The following is a 22,777-nucleotide window of genomic DNA, read 5'->3' on the forward strand; positions in this document are numbered from 1 at the left end:
ATTTTTATGCCCTATATACAACAGCACAGCTTGTCTAAGAAGGATGTCCTGACTGGTGCCAATACCTATTTGTCCAGCATCGTGCAGTTTATAAGACACAAGAGCGGCCGGCACCGCGGCTCACTAGGCTAATCCTCCACCTGTGGCGCCGGCACACCGGGTTCTAGTCCCGGTCAGGGCGCCGGATTCTGTCCCTGTTGCCCCTCTTCCAGGCCAGCTCTCTGCTGTGGCCAGGGAATGCAGTGGAGGATGGCCCAAGTCCTTGGGCCCTGCACCCCATGGGAGACCAGGATAAGTACCTGGCTCCTGCCATCAGATCAGCGCGGTGTGCCGGCCGCAGCGCGCCAGCCGCAGCGGCCATTGGAGGGTGAACCAATGGCAAAGGAAGACCTTTCTCTCTGTCTCTCTCTCTCACTGTCCACTCTGCCTGTCAAAAAAAAAAAAAAAAAAAAGACACAAGAGCACTGACACCCAAGACTCCTGGCTCCTCGCTCCCCAGCGCTGCGTCTTATGCCAAGTTAGTAGACTGAGCAAATGTCTCCTCATCTACACGAAGGAGAACTCACCGGGCTACTGCAAGGTAAGGTGACGCCACAGAGAGGTGAATACACACAGCAGCAGGACTAGTAACAGCCCCAAATGGGAAATGACCCAAATGTCCACCAGCAGATGAGTGGAAAAACCAGCTGCGGCATTTCTACACAGTGGGATACAACTGTGCAATATGATGGGGACGAACGCACCACAGTGACACCAAAGGAATCGCAAAATGTGAATGAACACAGCCAGACCAGAGAGAGGCCACGCTACGTGACTGCATCTATAAACAACTCTAGAAAAGTAAGTTCAGAGACAGGAAGCAGATCAGTGGCCATGCGTGGATAGGGGGCTGGAGAAGAGACGGCCTGAAGCAAGGGGCCTGAGGAAGCTTTGAGGAATAGAATTGCTGTCTCTTTCTTTAAAAAAAATTATCATTTATTTATTTTCATTCTACTTGAGAGGCGGACAGAGAGAGCAAGGAGGGGGAGAGATCGTCCACCTGCTGGTTCACTCGCCAGATGCCCACAACAGCCAGGGCTGGGCCAGACCAAAGCCAGGAGCCCGAACTCAAGCTGAGTCTCCCACAGGGGTGGCAGGGGGCGTGAGTAGTTGAGCCACCATCCCCTGCCTTCTCAGGGTGCATATTAGCCAGGAGCTGAGTAGGAGTTAGGGCCAGGACTTGAACCAAGCACTCTGATGTGGGATACGGGCACCCCAAGCAGTGGCCTAACTGCTGTGCCCAACCGCTGTCTGCCCTGAGCCTTGTTGTGGCAATGGTCTCGTGGATTTGAACACGTTAAACAGGGTGCTTGATATAGGATACTTCAACTGTACTTCAATTATGCTAGGAAAAAAATAAAAACGAGGTCAGGAGACGATGTCCCATCACAGAAACTGGTACTCGGCTAACGTCAGCTGCATTCTGGAGCAAGAAACAAGGGTCGCACTGGAACCACCGGGGACAACTCAAGAGGCCGCCCGGAAGACGCACGGGCAGACGTGACACCTGCTTCCGGGTGTCCCAGGACCCCACTGCTTAGGACAGCTCTTCCCGGCTAGAAGGCGTGAGCAAGGAAGACGAGCAGCAAGAGGAACACGACTCGGAGTCTGCCCTGAAGGAGGCACACAGAGGTCCAACGTATGGCAGAATGAAAGTGCCACAAGGCTGGGATAGACGAACCACAGGCGTGCAGAAGGGAGGAGTTCTGACGGGATCACAGTCCAGGGGCATGGGGGCCCGGCAGGAGTGAGGTGGGGGTCTGTGCTAAAGCAAAGCAGCTGGAGGGAAGGGCCTGGGGGCAGCAGGCGATGCCACGGCCACGGCCCCCCGGTCCTCCAGGGCACAGAGGGCGAGGCCGGCGAGGCCAAGGCCAAGCAGCAGAAAGCCCTGAGCGCCTGCTCCACATCTCCAGGAGTCGCTCCGCACAAACAGGTCCTATCTAGAGGGCAGCAGTGTGGCCATTTATCAAGAGCCGTGACGTCCACATCCCTCAAGTCAGCAATTCCTGAGGAAATGATCAGAAATGTGCCCGGAGATTTATGTACAACACTGCTTATCGCAACATTATTTACAACAGCCTACAGCCCGAAATAACTTAAATGTTCAATAAGAGGAGACCGCTAAATAAATTACGGCCCACCGAGTGATTAAATCACTCACAGCCACTAAATCACGCTTCTAGAACATACAGACGACGGGGCACAGGGCACAGTCCACCGAGTCACAAGAAAAGCAGGTACAAAAATACGTGCAGACTATTCGCTCAATAATCACTTCCTGATGATCTATTAAGTGCCAGGCACAGTCCGGGCAGTGGGGGTCCAAAAGAGAATCAAACACGATGCTTATACTTACGGAAAGAGATTCTGCCTTTTAATGGAGGAAGGCAGACAGCAAAGATAAAGCGGGGCGGGGGGGGGGGATAAAAAACAACAGTGAGCAAAATACCCGGCCCCTTATGCAGGAAGAAGTGCGATGGAGAACATCAAGAAAAGAAAGAGATGGGGGCCTGGTGGGGAGGCCGAAACTGAATGCATGGACAGAGAAAGCCGCAGAAAGAAAGGAATTCGGAAAACCAGCCACGGCGCTCTCTGCATGGGACTTTCAGGCAGAAGAGGAGGCCTGGGGGCCCAGGCAACCGCAAGGCTGAAGCCGCAGAACACAAAAGACAAATGGCAGGAGAGTGAGGCACAGCAGGAGAGTGAGGCACAACAGGGAGGCTGGAACCACTCAGGCTGCCGTGGGGGCACCGAGGGCTCTGAGCAGAAGCAGTACAGGGTGGGAGTCCGGAGGCCGGCAGCGAGTCTCCCCAAGGCTGTCCTAGCTCCTCCTAATGGGCAGGAGGAGAATCCCAGGAAAGAAGGAACAGTGCAGGGGAAGCCGTGTGGGGACGCTGCCCCAGAGCGCAGGAGAAAACAGGAGGTGCAGGGGGCCAAGCAGGGCGAGCGTGTGTTCCCAGAGGCCCAGTCGCCTTTCCCAGGCCTAAGAGAAACACAATCCCGACACAGAAGAGGAAGAAGGATCACCCGACAGTCGGCATTCAGCGCCTGTCCCCATCCTTGTCCCAGGATGTCCCTTTGTCACCCTCCAATGCCCAGCACCCTCGATCTCGCCACATTCGCTGTGTCAGAAGCATGTCAGACAAGGTGGCACTTGGTTTGGGGGACAGAAAGGAAGCTGTGGGCGAAGAGGAGGCGTGGTCACAGACGCCAAAGGCGCGCAGCCTGGGTGTCTGAGAGCATGCTGGGAATATGAGTCACGCTGGGCACAACAGGAAGCCCCCGATGGGGAAGCCGCCAGGCCTCGCTGTGGGGCCCTGCTGGGCTCAGGCATGCTTCTAATCGGGAGACACAGGGGACCCTGCAGAGACGCCCAGCTGCCCGCCTTTCTCAGGGCGGAGAAGCAGGGGCATCCTCAGTATGGGGACCGTGGCTGCAAGATTAACAGGAGGAGGAGGAGGGGAGAAAGACAAGAAAGATGAAAATGACAGGGAGGAGGTGGAAGACGGAGACACCGGCAGCCCCTACTGTGTGCAGCCATTCCAGCAGCCCTACTATGTGCCAGCTTCACAGACACTCCCCCTTCTCATCTTCACGACCGCCCTAGGAGGCGGGCTCTCACGTGCTCACTTCACAGATGCGAGCATGAGCTGAGCGGCTCAGTAACGCACGCAGTTACTCCAACGCACAGCCAGGACTCGACCCACGAGCACAGGGGCTGTCCCCGCTCATTCTGCTCCTGTCCACAGAAGCTGAAAATAGACCCCAAAGCCCTGGGGAAAAGCGCTTACGAGGTCTCGGTGACACGGTCCCCACTTTGCATCCCCAACGCCCTGGGGCCCTGCACAGCTTGCCCAGCTTAGGGTTACCACTTCCTGCGCTCTTCTCTCTGGGGGCGTGAGTCCTCTCTCCCACCAGGCATGAAGCTCCAGGCAGCCAGGCAGGCACTTGGCTGCACACGGTTAGCATTTCAGCAAATGCTCTGGGCGCTCCGTGGACACCCCCTTTTGCCAGGCACCCCAGGGCCATTCCCTGTGCCCTCAGACCTTGGGCACTGGGTGTGGTGGATGACCAGGACTTCCTCTGGCTCAGGAGGGCAAGGCCCGACAGATGAGCCCTTGCGAAGGGCAGTGGACAATGAGCAGGTGCTGGTGGGCAGCAGGTGAATACGAGGAGATAAGGAAAAACCTTCCTTTTCCCGCCGGGCTTGCTGTGAGCAGTGTGCACACTCGCCGGCCTGTGGGCCCGATTCAGCTCAGCCAGGCAGACACCCTGGCTTAGATGTGGTTTTATTGGTTATAATTCATTTGTTCATTTTGAATTGATATGTGCTACTTGGACATGTGTATGGGGTGCAGAATGACAATTCAATGCACGTGGACACTGTGTCATGGGCAGAGCAGGTGGCTGGTGTCTCCACCTCCTCAAGCATCTATCATTTCTAGGACCTGGGGACCTTCGAACCCCCTCTTTCCCTATCACTTGAATCTGCGGCTCCCCTGTAACAAGGGAGCTGTCCCTTCAGAGCCTGGGCCTTCGCGAGCATCTACTTCACACAAGCCCACCCTTCCCAGCTGCTCCCAGCCCCCCCCCCCGCCCACCCACCTGCCCTCCTGTCCCCGGGAGCCCGCACTCACCGGCGCTGAGCGTGGTGAACTCCAGGAAGCGGTACTCATAGGCCACGTCGATCTTGGTCTCCACCTGCGGCCTCTTCAAGGTCGAGTAGATGTTCCCAGGCCGCTTCTCGTCCCGTTTCTCCAACTTGTTCAGTCCGCAGCCCATCGCGACAGCTGCCGGCCAAGGGGAAGCAGAGAGGGGGTGATGTTGATTTCTGAGATTCCGCTTCTGACCACCGCGGTAGGGAAGGCCCACAGAGCGCAGGTGACGTGGCTCCACGCTCGGCACCCATGCTGGCCTGGGACGACCCCGTCACCAGCACCCCCACCGTGGCGCTTACCTGATGCCCAAAGGCTGCCTGTTTTGTATCCTTTGTCCCCATCGGAGGCAAACAACACCCAAGAGCACCTCCACCCCACTGTATTCTGTACCCGCGATTTAAAGGGATCTCAGGGGCCAGCATTGTGGTGTAGCCAGTTAAGCCACAGCCTGCCACACCAGCATTCCATACGGGCATCACTAAGTCCTGGCTGCTCCACTTCCAATCCAGCTCCCTGCTAATGGCCTGGGAAAGCAGCAAAAGACGACCCAAGTGCTCGGGCCCCTGCCACCCACGTGGGAGACCTGAATGAAGCTCCTGGCTCCTGACTTTGGCCTGGCTGTTGCAGCCATTTGGGAAGTGAACCAGTGGATGGAGGACCTCCCTCTCTCTCTCTCTCTCTCTGTAACTCTGCCTTTCAAATAAATAAATGATTTTTGTTTTTTTGCAAAAAAAAAAGTCTCAAAGGCGCTCCAGGCCTGAGGGTGTCAGCCGGTGGGCAAGGAAGGAGCGGATTCCCCGCGGTGGGGCTGCGAATGAAGCTGTTGTCACATTCGCAAACTCTACAGAGGCCGTGCAACAGTAATTGCTCACAGACGGCAACGTCCACGCACAGCCCTCCGCTGCAGACCACGGCGGCGTCTTTACGGGCCTGGTGGAGGAGTCCCCCTTCTCTCCTCGTTCGGCCCCAACAGCAGGAAATAATAGGCTGCTGCCGCGTCCTTAGTCATTTCAGACCGAAATGAAAACTGACTGCACGCTAATGGCAGGGCCGGAGAAATTGGAAGCAGAAATGCTTGTGCATTAGAGCAAAGCTCTGCGGCTTCAGTGTGGAAAGAAAACGCGGAAATCGGAAAACAACACGGGCTGGGCGTCCAGCCCTGCTGAGCAAGCACTGGAGAAGGTTCTCTGTTTACTTGGGCAGTGCGATGTTCGTGCAAGGCAGAGGTCTCCTTCTGCATCCCCAAGGTCACCACCACCACCACCCCCTCCTCGGGGTACCAGCCCTGCCATCGGAACACGGTTCAGAAAAATCTTAACTGGCCAAGAATATCACACACAGAAACGCGGCGACCGCTTCCTTTCAGAAATAAGGACTTCCTTTGGCTCGATCCACTCTCGAGGTTCCCAGCTTCCTAAGGTGACCTGGCCGGCTCCAGAAAAAACAAAGGGAACCTTGAAAAAGCAACAGGGGCATGGGGCAGGGGAGGGAGAGGGCTGGGGAGGGGATGGGCGGTACAGCCGCAGCCAGGCTACGCTTCTCAATAATTAAAAGCCGAGACTGAAAGAACGGAGAGGAACAGGAAGGCTTACTTAGGCCTTCATAAGGGAACATGAGTGTCCAAAGGGTCAGGGCAGACATGATTGATGTGCAAGCTGCACGGCCTGATTACTTGGTGCTGCAGACAGAAGAGCTGATATGCACAGAGGCTCCGCAGAGAACGGCTGAGAGGCAGGCAGACTGGCTGGGACAGAGCAGAAGAGAAACGGATGGCGAGGCTGGGACCAGGGAAGCTGGGGACAGGAGCACCGTGACGGCCACCACAACAGGTGCACAGACAGCCCAACAGCCCCCCACACACACACTTGGCCCCGACTCGTCACTGCATGTCCGCCATGGGCAGAGCATCAGCAGGGACGGTCGTCCAGTGCGGTCTCGGCTCTGCCTTGCGGGAGCTGCACCTGCTGCAGAGGTGGGACCTGCATACCACCACCCAAGGCAGGCACGCGGCGGGGGGGGGGGGGGGGGGGGGGGCCTGCAGAGGGCATCCGAGGCAGGCTTTGCTGCCCGCGTTGGGACGTGTGAGTGTGTGAACAGCTACAGAGAGCCCAACAAGAGGAGAGGCACAGGGGCATGAAAGGCAAGTGCAGGCAGCTTCTGTCCATGGCTGGACAGGGGGCAAGAGGCGAAGGGAGGGGTCAGAGAGCCGGGTGCTCGAGAATCAGACCATGGCGGCCCCCTGCCCCGCCTCCCGAGCCCATCCCTGCCACTACTTGCTGGTCGGAGCAAGGACGGGACTCAGGTCCCCACTCAGCCTGGAGATCCACCTTTCCCACTGCACGTGGCAGAGCTGCACCTGCAGGGACCACGGAAGTAAAGGAGCCATTTAACACCCAGAGGGCTTGTCTGGTCGCATACACGAAGACGGCTCCAACAGGACACGTGCGTGCTAACCACGGAGGGAGACCCTGATAGAGCGCACTGCAAGAAGATTAGAAACTCCTGTTCCTCAAAACACACTACATGTAGCACGAAATCTGCCGCGTGCCTATCCGAGCCGGCTCTCCCAGAAGCGGGAAGTCCAGCTCCTGTGGCGTAAACACCGTCCTCCAGGCAAGGTTTCAAGCCATCGGGGTGATTTCTGTCAGTGAAGACTGAGCTGGGGTAGAGCTGCCAGCGCCAGCTCTCGTGAGCCAGCGTGCGTGTGCACGGCCCCTGCACACCGTAGCAGTCGCTCCACAAGGCACGTGCAGTCACAATCAATCAAAGAACTCCTACCAGTCCATGAGGAAGAGACAGACCAGCTGACAGCCAACCGGGGACAGGCCTGGGCAAGCACTCCGCAAGCCGGGATACACGAAGGCTCTCAGGAAAAGCAGCTCAACTTCACCTCGCGTGGGGAACACCAGGACGACCACCACGAGATGCTAACACACACAGGCCAGAACAGCTTAAAAAAAAAAAAAAAACTGGCAATCCTAAGTGTCAGCAAGGTGTGAACCAGATGAAATCCCCCCGCACCACTGGTGAAAGTGTAAACTGGTTTACAACCACTTAGGAAAACTGGCAGAGGTAGCGAAGGGGAACGCACATCCCTCCTGCGACCCAGAAATCCCTCTCCTCGGTAAATATCACCAGAAATGTGCTCATACAGGCATCCGACACTTATGACAGGGGCGGGTGCTGTGGTACAGCAAGTTAAAGCCTTGGCCTGCAGCGCTGGCATCCCATATGGGTGCCGGTTCGAGTCTTGGCTGCTCCTCTTCCAATCCAGCTCCCTGCTAATGTGCCTGGGAAAGCAGCAGAGGATGGCTCAAGTACTTAGGCCCCAGCACCCATGTAGGGGTCAAGGAAGAAACTCCTGGCTCCTGGCTTTTGGATCAGCTCAGCTCTGGCCATTACAGCAATTTGGGGACTGAACCAGCAGTTGGAAGACCTCTCCGTCTCTACCTCTCTCCATAACTCTATCTTTCAAATAAAAAATAGTCACACACAAGTTATACAGCAAGAAAATACAGAAACTACGATCTCACAGAGCAACGGGAACAAACGTCAAAATAAAAAGGAGGGCCAGTGCCGTGGCTCATTTGGTTAATCCTCCACCGCCGGCATCCCATATGGGCACCAGGTTCTAGTCCCGGTCGCTCCTCTTCCAGTCCAGCTCTCTGCTGTGGCCCAGGAAGGCAGTGGAGGATGGCCCAGGTCCTTGGGCCCTGCACCTGCAGGGTGCAGGGAGACCAGGAGGAAGCACCTGGCTCCTGGCCTCGGATCAGCGCAGCGCCGGCCATAGAGGCCATTTAGGGGGTGAACCAACTGAAGGAAGACCTTTCTCTCTCTCTCTCTCACTGTCTGTAACTCTGCCTGTCAAATAAATAAAAAAATAAAAATAAAAAAAGAGGAATGAAGGAGTGGGAGAGGGGTAGGCAGAGACAACAGAATCCATCCTGACTCCCCTCACATACAGCTCCAAAACAGGCAGCGCTCATGTCCAGTGTTGTGTGGGCGAACAGTGGCCACGTAGGAGCATTAGGGCTCCTGGGTTCCAGTCCTGCCATTTCTTATCTGGAAACAGGTTACACACCCGTGTGCTCTGTCTGCGACAACTCACTGATCCACTAAGTCATCTGCTTCTTCATCTATGGACTTTCCCTTTTCAGAAAAGTTCAAAAGTAAAACAAAACAAAAGCTACCCTACAGGTGTACTGAAACACCTCTAGCAGTGATGCTAAGCTGGAATAAGGGAAAACACAAAATCCTCCATACAGCAGCCATCAAGTCTTCTGAATGGAAACAACAGAACGCGTGTGGTGTGTGCGTGCATCTGAGGCCAGTTTATCCTGCAAAGTCACTTGTGCTCTGGCTCCGCTTGTAATCTGGCTTCCTGCTAATGCACACCCTGGGAGGCAGCAGGTGATGGCTCAAGTACTTGGGTCCCCGCCAACCACATGGGAGACCTGAAGGAAGTTCCCAGCTCCTGGCTTCAACCTGGCCCAGCCTCAACTCTTTTTTTTTTTTTTTTAATTATTTATCTATTTGAAAGGCAGAGTTACAGAGAGGCAGAGGCAACTAGCGAGAGGTCTTTCATTTGCTGGTTCACTCCTCAAATGGCCACAATGGCTGGTGTTCCACAACAGCTGGAGCTGTGCCAATCCGAATCCAGGAGCTTCTTCCGGGTCCCCCACGTGGGTGCAGGAGCCCAAGCACTCGGGCCATCTTCCACTGCCTTCCCAGGCCACAGCAGAGAGCTGGATTGAAAGTGGAGCAGCCAGGACCCAAAATGGTGCCCACATGGGATGCTGGCACTGCAGGCGGCAGCTTTACCAGCTATGCCACAGTGCTGGCCCCCCAGCCCCAACTACTGCAGGTAGTTGGGAAATGAACCAGCAGATGGAAGACCTTTCTGTCATTCTGCCTTTCAAATAAATAAAATTAAAATAAACATTAAAATTTATTTATTTGAGAGGCAGAGTGACAGAAAAACCAAGAGCCTTCATCTGTTGGATATTTTTTTTAATATTTATTTTTATTTTTTTTATTTGACAGGTAGAGTTATAGACAGTGAAAGAGAGAGATAGAGAAAGGTCTTCTTTCCATTGGTTCACTCCCCAAATGGGCACTACAGCTGGATCCAAAACCAGGAGCCAGGTGCTTCCTCCTGGTCTCACATGCAGGTGCAGGGGCCCAAGGACTTGGGCCATCCTCCAGTGCCCTCCTGGGCCACAGCAGAGAGCTGGACTGGAAGAGGAGCAACCAGGACTAGAACCTGGCGCCCATATGGGATGCTGGCACCACAGGAGGAGGATTAACCAAGTGAGCCAAGGCGCCAGCCCCTAAAGATTTTATTCATTTGCGAGGCAGTTACAGACAGTGAGAGGGAGATACAGAGAAAAAGGTCTTCCATCCATTGGCTCACTCCCCAAATGGCCACAAAGGCCAGAGCTGGGCCGACCAGGAGCCAGGAGCCAGGAGCTTCTTCTGGGTCTCCCACACGGGTACAAGGGCCCAAGCACTTGGGCCGACTTCTATTGCTTTCCAAGGCCACAGCAGAGAGCTGGAGCAGAAGAGGAGCAGCTGAGACACAAACTGATGCTCATATGGGATGCTGGTACCGCAGGCAGAGTCTTAACCTACTGTGCCACAACGCCTTCCCCTCTGCTGCTTTATTTCCTCAAATGCCTACAATGGCCAGGGCATTCAATCCGGGCATTCAGAAATTCAATCCGGGTCTCCCATGTAGGCTGCGGCACCCAAGTAGATGAGCCATCGCCTGCCTCCCAGGAGGTACATAAGCAGAAAGCTAGAATTGGGAACAAAGACAAGACTCAAACCCGGGCACTCCAAAATGCAGCGAGCATCCAAGAGGCATCCTAGCTGGGAGGCTGAAATTCTCTGATGACCCCACTTCTATTGAGAAGTCGGGTCTACATCTCTCCCCCTGAATTTGGTCTCTGCCTGTTTAAGCAGCAGAATGTGACAGAAGGACACAGCACCGAATCCTGGAGCCACGCCCTGAGAAGCTGGGAACATCTCCTTCCTCACTCTTGGAGATGCCTGCTCTTGGAATTCAGCCACCATGCCACGAGGGAGTGCAAGCAGCTCAAAGAGAGGCCCCGGTGGGGAGGAACTGACGGCCAGCACCAGTCTGCCAGCCATCGGACATGGTGCCTCTTGCTCGGGCAAGCCGCACACGCCACAGGGAGCAGGGACAAGCCGAGACTCCTGAGCTAAACAGCAGCTCCCGCTGCCTCCGGTGCTACTGCGGTTCCTGTACACCAGCGGTGCTTATACTCTGTGCCTGCTCCAGCTGAGCCCGGCCTACCGCCTCCAGGGTGGAAGCAGCTGTCCAGGTTCACCTGTGTTCAGGGCCCTGTTGTAAGCCATTCATCCTTTGAAGGGCATCTGGGCTGCTTCCAATGCTCACCGATTATGCATCCAGTGGTTACAAACATCTGCACAGAGGTTTTTCATGTGGACATAAGCGCTCATGATTCTGGGGACAATGTTAACAGCAGATGGGAAGTGCAGGGTCATGTTAATGAGTGATGCGTCCCTGGACATACTCAGGGGCCAGGAGCCACCATTGCAAGAGGCACCTTGAACATGAGGCCCCCGAGAGGGCAATGGGCCAGCTCTTCCACCACCAGCTCTCTGAGGCAACCCTGGGCCAAGTGCCACACCCCAGCCACTTCTCCTTCGGCACTGTTCCTATAAGAACAGGTGCTAGCATTTGCTGCATGTACTGAGACGCCCCCAGGACCTTATCTATGTCCATCCAACTCCTGTAGCCATGGCCTTCCAGGTTCCTAGGGCACCTGGCGTGCACACCCAACATGAATCGGGCCACCTGCTCCATGCACGAGTTAACTGGTGGGTCAGCTGTGGCTGCTGCTTGTGCAGGAGTTTGTTTTTCCTTTTCTGCCTTGGTCTTCGCTGCACACTTCCCCATGACTGTGTGGACGGGTCTGCCAGGCATCAAGGCTCCAAGAGAAACTTCCCCAGAGGTCTTCCCAGGCAGAGGGAGGACAGGAGGCCGTCCCCCAAGGCGTGCGGTGCAGAAAAAGCAGGGGAGTGGCCAAGAGGAATCAGGAACTAGCCGCTTTCCAGGGAAGAAACATAGCTCATCAGAGGAGGCTCTGAGGGCCAGGCCGCAAGGAGAGGACACTGGACCCTACAAATGACCAGGATGCAATGCTCACTCAAATGGCAACGTTCTAGAAACTCAATTCCTTCTGTGTGCCCCTTTGGTACGGGCTTGACTGACGTCAATGCGGAAGCTGTGGGACACATGTGGTGCAGTGGGGCTGGCTGTTCTAGAAGTGTGCACCTAGCACGAAATGTGACACAGCAGCACAGACCTGACCCCACGTGAAGGTGGCCAGCCAGGGCCACAAAGTCCCATGCCACGTTAACTGTGGACTCTCATCAAGTTTAAAATACTTCTAATTCATCTTTTAACTGATTTTTTTTGACAGCCAGAGTTAGACAGTGAGAGAGAGAGAGAGACAGAGAGAAAGGTCTTCCTTTTTCCATTGGTTCAGCCCCTCAAGTGACCACTATGGCCGGCATGCTGCGCCAATCTGAAGCCAGGAGCCAGGTGCTTCCTCCTGGTCTCCCTGCACCCAGCAGGTGCAGGGCCCAAGGACCTGGGCCATCCTCCACTGCCCTCCCGGGCCACAGCAGAGAGCTGGACTGGAAGAGGAGCAACCAGGACAGAATCCAGCGTCCCAACCAGGAATAGAACCCGGGGTGCTGGCGCCACAGGCAGAGAATTAGCCTATTGAGCCGTGACGCCGGCCTTAACTGATTCTTAAAGATGCCCATAAGGGGGCCAGCACTATGGCATAGCAGGTAGGGCCACTGCCTGCAGTGCGGACATCCCATATGGGCACTGGTTCAAGTCCCAGATGCTCCACTTCCGATCCAGCTCTCTGCTATGGCCTGGGAAAGCAGTGGAGCATAGCTCAAGTCCTTGGGCCTCTGTACCCACATGGGAGACCTGGAAGAAGCTCCAGGCTCCTGGCTTCGGCGCAGCTCCAGCCATTGCAGCCATTTGAGGAGTGAAGCAGCAGATGGAAGGCTCTCTCTCTCTCTTTGCCTCTGCCTCTCTGTAAGTCTGCCTTTCAAATAAATAAATAAATCCTTTAAAAAAAAGATGCCCACAAAAACACTCAAAAAACCACCTTGAAGGGACCACCTTTAAAAACATATCTATCTGGGCCGGCGCCGTGGCTCAATAGGCTAATCCTCCACCTAGCGGCGCCGGCACACCGGGTTCTAGTACCGGTCGGGGCGCCGGATTCTGTCCCGGTTGCCCCTCTTCCAGGCCAGCTCTCTGTTGTGACCCGGGAGTGCAGTGGAGGATGGCCCAAGTGCTTGGGCCCTGCACCCCATGGGAGACCAAGAGAAGCACCTGGCTCCTGCCTTTGGATCAGCGCAGTGCGTCGGCCGCAGTGTGCTGGCCGCAGCGGCCACTGGGGGGTGAACCAACGGCAAACGAAGACCTTTCTCTCTGTCTCTCTCTCACACTATCCACTCTGCATGTCAAAAAATATATATATCTATCTACTTATTTATTTGAAAGACAGAATGAAGGGACAAATTGCTCCTCCACGCATGAGTTCACTCCCCAAATGCTCACAAAAGCCGAGGCTGGGCCTGGCCACGTCAGAGCCACCCTGAACTCCATCCTGGTTTCCCACATGGAGAGCACTTGGGCCAGCACCTGCAGCCTTCCCTGCCATCAGCAGGAAGCTGGGTTGCAAGCTAAGCAGCCAGGGTTCAAAGCAGCGCTCTGGTGAGGGATGTGTGCGTCCAAGAGGTAGCCTAACCTGCAGTGCCACAATGCCTGCCCAAAGGGATTGCCTTCTTTTTTTTTAAGATTTATTTATTTATTTGAAAGGCAGAATTACAGAGAGAAAGAGAGGTCTTCCACCCATGGGTTCACTTCCTACATGGCCACAACGGCCAGAGCTACGTCAATCCGAAGCCAGGAGCCCAGAGCTTCTTCCGGGTCCCTGTGCAGGTGCAGGGGCCCAAGGACTTGGGCCATCTTCTGCTGCTTCCTCAGGCCGTAGCAGCGAGCTGGATAGGAAGAAGAGCAGCCAGGACTCAAACCAGCGCCCACATGAAATGCCGGCCCTGCAGGCAGTGGTTTTATGTGATATGCTACAGTGCCGGCCTGGGGATGGCCTTCTTAAAAGACTATTTATCAGCTAGGGTTTATACAAGCCTCAGCTTAAAAGTTCATTTTTAGGGGCTGGCACTGTAGTGTAGTGGGTAAAGCTGCCACCTGCAGTAACAGCATCCCATGTGGGCTCCAGTTCTAGTCCCGGCTGCTCCACTTCCGATGCAGCTCTCTGCTATGGCCTGGGAAAGCAGTAGAAGATGGCCCCAGTCCTTGGGTCCTTTCATCTGTATGAGGTACCAGAAGAAGCCCCTGGCGCCTGGTTTCAAATTGGCCCAAACTCCGGCCATTGTGACTATTTGGAAAAATGAATCAAAGGATAGAATACCGCTCTTTCTCTCTCTCTGCCTCTCTGTAACTCTGCCCTTCAAATAAATAAATAGCTTTTTTAAAAAAGTTTATTTTTGCTATCCAGCATGCACACATTTAAATAATGGGGGTATTAAATGTGGTAATATTTTCAAATACAAATTAGTTTCATTAAGAGGGAGACCTCATGTACCACACTTGTCGCTAATCTGAATCAGCCGCAAAGCTAATTTTAACAAGTGCCAACAGCTCATGACAGGCAACCAGAGCTGGAGCAATTGCACATGGGATACTGGAGCAGCTGGCAAACTCGCGTTTTATTTCTAAAATCAGATTTCAAACTTGAAGACTCAAGCCTGCTTATTACATCATTCAGTCACCCAGAGTAAGAATGGATGATCCAAATCAAGAAGTCTTTACAAGATACCACCATCTCTCTCTATCCAGATACATAAATGTAAGCTTGAAAAGTCAGTCAACTATTTAGATGGTGTGAAATGGCAATACCCTGCTAACATACTTGGAGAAAGCGAAAGATAACTAAAATTTACCCATTGAAAGCATTCCTGATCCAGCACCAAGGGTAAAGAACAGAAATGGTATTTTTGTATGGTACCACTTTTTTTTTAATTTATTTATTTTGACAGGCAGAGTTAGACATTGAGAGAGAGAGAGACAGAGAGGAAGGTCTTCCTTTTTCCATTGGTTCACCCCAACGCACTGCGCCGATCCAAAGCCAGGAGCCAGGTGCCTCCTCCTGGTCTCCCATGCGGGTGCAGGACCCAAGGACCTGGGCCATCCTCCACTGCACTCCCGGGCCACAGCAGAGAGCTGGACAGGAATAGGAGCAACAGGGACAGAAATGATGCCCCAACTGGAACTAGAACCCAGGGAGCCGGCGCCGCAGGCAGAGGATTAGCCTAGTGAGCCGCGGCGCCGGCCCATGGTACCACTTTTGTGAAGTGCCTGCGTGTGTGTATGAGTGTGTGTGTGTGTGTGTGTGTGTGTAAAGTCCACATTCCTAGGCAGGTGTTGTGGTGCAGCGGGTTAAGCTGGAACTTGGGACGTCCACACCCCACATGGGAGCTCCAGTTTGAGTCCCGTCTGCTCAGCTTCTGATTCGGCTTCCCGCTAATGTGCCTGGGAAGGTAGTGGGTGCTGGCCCAAGTGCTTCGGCATCTGTCACTCACATGGGAGACCCAGATGGGGTTTCAGGGTCCTAGGTTTGGCCTGGCCCAGCCTTCCTGGCTTTTGTAGACTTTGAGGAGTGAACCAGCATATAAAACTCCAGCGCTCTCGCTCTCTCTCTCTCCCCCTTTCAAGCAGATGAAAATAAACATTTTTAAGACTCTAAAATCCACATTCCTGCTCTGACTGGCAGGACACCCTCCACACGTCAACAGAACCTTCCTCTGTGTCACGAGTGTAGGGACGATATATCTTGGGTGAGCCACTTACTTGTGGAGTTGAACACAATAAGCGATGTCACAGGCAGCTTCCAGGACAGCCCTCAGCGATTCTCCGGGCACTCCCACCCCGCAGTGGTCCCTTCCCACCAAGAATCAGGCTGACCTGTGTAGCCAGCAGGGTGTTACAGAAATGCAGGCGTGTGACCTTCCGTGCTGGGTCGCAGGAGACAGTGTGGGTTCTACCTCGCTCTCTGTAGGGCCCCTGGCTCTGGGGGCAGCCGGCCCCCATGAAGACAACACTCAGCATGGCAGGGCCTCCTGCCAGCAGCCAGCACTCAGCGGACCCCCAGCCCCCCAAAGATCTTCGGCCCCATCAGCACCCTGGCTGCCACCTCAGGAGTGACCTGAGATAGAAGTCACTCTGGACTCCCAGAAAGGCTGTGTGATGACGCAAGCTCATTGCTGGCGGCCTCTAAGCTTTGGGGTAACCTGTCCCATGCCAGCAGATAATTAATCCAGGCAGCACATGCTACAAGTCCTGTTTCCTAGAAGAGAAGCAGCCTGGCAGTGTGTTCGGAGCAGATGCCTGAGCTGCCAGGCTTTGGGGTAATTTGTTTTACACAACAAAAGACACTAGCAGTGTTTATGCTACACGCAGAACACGCCAACTTCCCACACCCCCCAACCCCCACGGCCAAGGGCGCCTCTCTGGGGGCCGGGTCCAGGGCACATTTCTGGTGGCCGCCGTCACAAAGCAGAGGCCTGGCAGTCGTGGGGTCGCTGGGGCAGCAGCCCCTGCAGCACCGCGAGCTGGTAAGGAATGCACAGTCCAGGCCCTGTGCAGGCCTGCTGGAACACACGCACATTTTCACAGGAAGTGACTTTTCTCACAGGGAGCCCCTGGTCAGGCATGAGGAACCCAGGGTGAGCTGTTAACAGACCTGAGGGGTGGGGTGGGGTGGGGTGGGGTGCTGAAGCACCCCAGGGAGAGATCCTGCAGGAAGCTCAATCTCTCCCCACCCCCAACCCCGACCCTCGGGAACTTCTGGCCTGGGTCTCCCATGGGTGCTCTGCTGAGTCTCACACCCAGGGCTGGGAGGCACAGCCTGGGATCCACCCCTCGGCCCCACACCCACCCATCTCCCAGATCTCCTCCTACCTCAGATGCCCCCTTCCCTGGCTCCTGTGCCATCCTCCCAAACACAGCACCCCCACCCCCAAATGGCTGTCCCAGGCCTCCTCCTGTTCACTTTCCTAAAAATTATTTTTAATTATAAACCACTTCAAACATATGGAGAGAGAGAAAACGAGACATCTACATACCTGCCACCTGGGTTTGACAAACGCTTACATTTTACCTCATTTGCTTCACACTTGGAATTTTTGCAGAAATAAAACTGCTTAGACACAGCCCCACGCCCACCCCCTTCTCCCGACCTCCCTACCCTCTCTTGCAATCTGCACTGAATGCCCACGACACAGGGCAGGGACCTGAGAGCTTTTCCATTTACAGGGCGGCTCAAGGAACACCTCAAATTCCATTTACCAAGCAGCAAGGTTCAAACACCTTAATATTTACTTAGAGCCTAAAATGTTAGTGGCCTCCTGAAAGAATAACACACAGAAATCAAAAGAAAGAGTACTATTCAATTACCAATCACTTCCTAATGGGATGGGTGTTTCTGTTGGGCACTGTGCAACTCCTCCAACCTGGTAATCCCATCAGACATCACCCACTTTGCTTGCTGTCCACGGGGATGTCCTTACAACACCTAACGTCTGCACATGTGATGATATAACAGCATGAGAAGGAACATGGTTCTCTCCAGGGTTGCTGCCATGAACTTCCTCCAGCTACCACATGGCATGGTCTGACAGGTGGCCAAGCATCGATACTCTTCCCTCAAAAATGTAAAATATTGAGGGCCAGCGCTGTGGCGCAGCGGGTTAACGCCCTGGCCTGCAATGCCGGAACCTCATACCAGCGCCAGTTCAAGTCCTGGCTGCTCTACTTCCGATCCAGCTCTCTGTTGTGGCCTGGGAAAGCAGCAGACGATGGCCCAAGTCCTTAGGCCCCTGCACCCATGTGGGAGACCGGAGGAAGCTCCTGGCTCCTGGCTTCAGATCAGCCCAGCTCCAGCCATTGCAGCCATTTGGGGAGTGAACTGGCAGATGGAAGACCTCTCTCTCTGTCTCTCTCTCTATTTCTCTCTCTATATATATAACTCTTTCAAATACATAAAATAAATCTTTTTCAAAAAATGTAAACTATCCCTTGGCCCCCTGTGAGTTCACCTGGGTATCTTAGGCCAGTGTTTGGAATTTATATTTATTATATATTTATAGGTATATATATATATGCATATATTTACAGGTATATATATATATGGGATTGCCATGTGTGCCCAGAAAGGTTATGGGGCTGTGCGAAGGTTTGGTGGAGCAATTAGAACGCTGCATGAGAAGTCTGCCTCCCACTGGCTCAAGTCCTAGCTCTGCTTCAGATCCCAACTTCCTGCTAAAGTGCACCCTGGAAAGCCGCAGGAAACGGCTCAAGGCCTTGGGTCCCTGCCAGCCATGTGGGAAACCTGGATTGAGTTTCCCCCTCCTAGCTTCAGCCTGCCCAGTCCTGGCTGTTGTAGGCATTCATGTGGGGAGTGAACCAGCAGGTGGAAGATGGCTCTGTCTCTGTCTCTCTGGCTTTCAAATAAATAAATAAATAAGTTTTCTTTTGAGTTCCACAGCTGTCTCCCTATTAGCCATCGTGGCCACCTCTCTCATCCTAATCCACCAAGTGCAGGCAAAACTCCCATCTCCCTTCCTGCTCCTGTCTTCTCGGCAGGGCCAGGCTCACTTCTCCCAGGACCTGGGGCGGCATTTCCACCTGGACCATCCCCACCACTTCCCAACGCAGGTGCGCCCAGAGGACCCGACACCCAGTTCCTCCTCCTCATCTCCCCTTGCACGGCTAGCACCAGGCCCACACCCCAGGCACCAGCCTGCCCCTGCCATGCTCCCCAGCCCGAAACCAGCCTGAGCCCAGTGCTGGGGGCTGCATCAACTCCCCCACTTCCCACCCCGAGCCAGCGCACCACTGCAGGAGCCTCCAAAGCCTGCCTAAAACCGGCTTCTCTTCATCTGTCCAATTCCTACCAGTGCCTTTGGGCAGCTCAGCCCTTCTACACCACACGCGCGGCCCAGAGAGCAGAATCCAACCCACCGCCCAGCCTGGAGTCCTCAGCCTCAGCCTCACCCCGAACCCCTCCCTTCCCGTCCTGTCTCCCAGTGTTTCCCTTCACTGCCAGCCCTAGGGTCAGGTCGGACACCTGCCGCTGCCACCTCCCGGACACTTGGCGCCACCCTGGCATCACCACCCGCGCCCACCACTCCCTTCTCTTCATCCTGACGCCCGTGCGGGTCAAGGATCTCCAGACGCACAGAGCCAGTGGGGTGTTGGGGGGAGGGTGCACATCTAGACAGGCAGGGGCAGAAGGACGCAAAGCGGGATTTTTAATTTACGGCACTGTAGGGACTGGCAAAGCCAAAAACCCTCAGGGCGGGCCAGAACACTGGAGACCCTGGGAAAAGCTCACTCCAAAGCCGGTGTGGAATCCCAAGTCCTTCCTCCTCCGGGGATCTCGGAACGTTCTCTTAAGGCCGACACGGCAGAGGGTGATCTGCTTGACTCAAGGTCTGCCGATAAAAATGCCAATCGCATCTAAAAAGTGATGCCCAGCCAGTTCAGCAACCACTCACGCATCCAGCAAACACGTGCTGAGCACCTACTGCATGCAAGGTCCTCCTCTCAACGCCAAAGCAAAGCAGGAGAGACAGGAGAGACAACAGGGGAGAAGAACAGCCCTGCTTTCAAGGCGCCCGCCCTCAGCAGCAGGGAATCGGATGACAAAGAAAGAAGTACCCGCGATCAGTGGAATTCGATGGTGGAAGTGGTCAAAGACAGACGAAGCAGGGAGGAGGCCTCAGAGTCACGGGCAAGGAGGCAGCATTTGTAAAAGCAGGAGGACTAGGGAAGCCTCACCCGCAAGGCGACAGTTGAGCAAGATCAGGAAGAAGGAAACCGGGGAAAGCAAGGCGGCAGCAGGTGCACCCGAGCCCAGGTGCGGGGCCTGCAGTCAGCCTGCGGGAGCCTGGCCAGACCTCAGCAGGAAGCCAGTGAGGGCCGGGGAGGCCTCTGTGAGGGCTTGGGCTGCACCCCGACTGAGACAGGGCCTCTGGAGGGTCCTGAGCAGGAGGGGACCACTGACCAGTGAGGCGGAGAGACCACAGCCAGCGAGGCAGAGGTGGGAGCAGCAGTCAGGTTCTGGGGAAGGTCTGAGGGTGGAAAACGGAATTGATTGACGGTTTGGAAATAGGGGATGCGGAAAACAAGGCACCCCAGAGACCTCTAAGGTTGGCAGCATGAGCAAGTGGAAGGCTGCAGGGGCCGGGGCATCGGAGAAAGCTGAGAACCGACTTGGACGTGTTAACCTGCTCCGAGCAGAGGCAGGCGGCATGGACCAGCCTGCAGCTCCAGGGAGAGCTCTGGAGCCTCCGTAATGCCTCACCTCCCCACAGGACGGCAGGTGCATCTTCACCTCCGGCAGCCTCCCCAGTACCCCAATAAAGGGGCAGTAAACACGGGCTCCAAGGGCCGGCGCTGTGGCACAGCAGGGTACGCTGCCACCTGTGAGGTCGGCATCCCGTATGAGCGCCAGGGCGAGCCCTGGTTGCTCCACTTTAAATCCAGCTCCCTGCTAATACTCCTCGGGAGACAGCAGAGGATGGCCTGAATGCTCGGGCCCCTGCCGCCCCTGTGGGAGACCCGGATAGAGTTCCAGGCTTCTGGTTTTGGATTGGCTCAGCCCTGGCCATTGTGATCATTAGGGGAGTGCACCAGAGGATGGAAGTTCGCTCGCTCGCGCTCTCTCTCGCTCTCCCTCTCTCTCAGCCTTTTAAATAAATAATTAAACAACAAAATAAACTACTGACTCCATCAGTATCCCTCAGCACCAGGAAAACGCTGCTCTGGTACAGGATGGAAAGGGGCCTTCAGATTATCACCCTGTATCTCCCAAGTTCATGCTCTTAGTCCATCACCAGGGTTGGGTGCCCAGACTCTGGAACCAGACCGCCTGGGTTCAAAGCCTGATGCTCCTGCTTGCGAGTTCTGTGACTCTGCGGAAGCCATTTAACCTCAGTTGTCTCATCTGTAAATTGGGGCACAACAGCAGTATCTACTTGCAGGGTGAGGATTACATAAGACAGAGTGGGTGGATATTTAACAGGGCTCAGAAGAGCTGAGGCACATGTCCACAGTGGGATAATGGTGCCCCTATATTCCTCTGCTGTTACACACACACCTATAGTGAAGTTTAATTTATAAATTAGGCACAGAGTATTAGTCCAGTAAGAAGATACCTGAAGCTGCGTATTTCTCTACAAGAATAGGAATTTGTTGAGCTCACATCTCTGGGGTTCAAGAGAATGGCACCAGCACCCTGGGACGACGCAGTATGGCACACGGACACCTGGGGACCTCGCCATGAGGGAGCACTCAAACCCTATCCAAACTACCCGGGCAGAGCACAACAACAAAATTCGATCATGAATTAGGACAATCACAGCAACTCGCCAAAATAAAAGTCCTCTACACTGCGTGAACTCTTTGTTTCTAGAATCTTCCATTACATATTTTCAGACTGTGACTGACTACAGGAATCCAAAACTGCAGAAAGCAAAACCATGGATGAGGGAGGACCACTTGCAAATGCTAACCATTTTAGGATTATATCAGTATTTCTTGCTACTAATTAGAAAGAGCCCTTTTAACCTGCTCTGGCCTGTGGCCATAATTACATAATTACTGCAAAGGGTGCTTATGAGATTACAAGACGCTGGAAAATCCCAAAAGACCTCTCTAATACATTAAAAGTGACTAAACCAACAGTCTGGTTTCTTGTACTTTATATTTCCAAAAACCCAGTCACACATGGTATGCTCACATTCCACAAAGCGGAGTCTGTGTTTAACCAAACCTCTTTAACTTTCTGGATAAGATCTACTGCCAACACGGCCCCAAATCTGAGGCATCTGAGAGCTATTCCATACGACTTGCCAGGGTCCCAAGGAAGAAGCGCAACACAAAGGAGGGATTTGAATTCAGATCCTCAAGAAGACGGGTCTGTAGACTGACAAAATGGAACACTTTGGTCGTAAGTCAAGGGCAGCTGGCTGGAGCCAGGGTTGAGGTGTATCGGGCCAAACCGCCGACGGCAGTGCCAGCATCCCGTATGGGTGCCAGTTCCAGTCCCAGCTGCTCCACTTCTGATCTAGCTTCCCTGCTAATGTGCCTGGGAAAGCAGAAAGAAGATGGCCCAAGTGCTTGGGCCCCTGCACCCACGTGGGAGACCCGGAAGAAGCTCCTGGCTCCTGGCTTCAGCCTGGCCCATCCTCAGATGGTGTGGCCATCTGGGGAATGAACCAGCGGATGGAAGATATCTGTGTGTGTGTGTGTGTGTGTGTGTATTCCCCCACCCCCGAACTCTGCCTTTCAAATAAATCAATTAAATCTTAAAAAAAAAAAAAAAAGGCAGCTGTCTAGAAGTCTGGAAATTTCACCACAAGGTCATAAAGTAGCCTAAGCATTGGTCAGTACCAAATGACCAGAGAGGCGCCCAGCTGGCTCTGGTTCTCTACCTCTGGCTGCTTGGTGACACCAGAGCCCAGCCCCACTCCTCTGTCTGATGCTGGAAAAGGAACCACACTCCACCCTCCACTGTCCTGTATCACAGGGACACTGAAGTGGCCAGCACACACACACACACACACACACACACACACCGTCACGTGCTGCACCCTGGAGGCGGATCGAGCCCAGGAAAGCCCCAGCCGGTGTGCCCCCCATCTCAGCCTTGGCAAGGAGCCGTCGTGGTAGCCTATAACCTGATTTCTGAGCACTCTGGTTCTGGCCCGCTGAGAGCGATTTTTCTTCTTGAATTCAGCCCAGGTAGGGAGTAAGTCACACAAATGCATATTTAAAAGCTGAACGGAATTCGTATTTGGAGAGCAAAGAATCAGCAGGGCTCAAGCAGGGGCTACCGCGTGCCTGCCGCACTGACGCTTCACGAGAGGGCGTCTTGATAAAACACGCAATGATAACCATGAAAGCCCCTTTGCGA

General features: G+C 54.4%; 1 protein-coding gene across 4 annotated transcripts in view; it reads right to left on the reverse strand.

The window, feature by feature from the left end:
- The window catches only part of RFTN1 (raftlin, lipid raft linker 1), a 225,572-nt gene that overhangs the window by 194,876 nt on the left and 7,919 nt on the right, over positions 1-22,777 (reverse strand). For all 4 annotated transcript variants that reach the window (XM_002716182.6, XM_089332280.1, XM_051818491.3 and 1 more), the window contains exon 2: positions 4,677-4,829. In XM_002716182.6, coding sequence (XP_002716228.1) covers positions 4,677-4,821 — 145 coding nt within the window. In that variant the 5' untranslated portion in view covers positions 4,822-4,829. The remainder of the gene's footprint in view (positions 1-4,676; positions 4,830-22,777) is intronic.

The sequence above is a fragment of the Oryctolagus cuniculus genome, chromosome 4 (assembly GCF_051225735.1).
Source record: "Oryctolagus cuniculus isolate XC-2025 breed Fujian yellow rabbit chromosome 4, ASM5122573v1, whole genome shotgun sequence".
Classification (NCBI taxonomy): Eukaryota; Metazoa; Chordata; class Mammalia; order Lagomorpha; family Leporidae; genus Oryctolagus; species Oryctolagus cuniculus.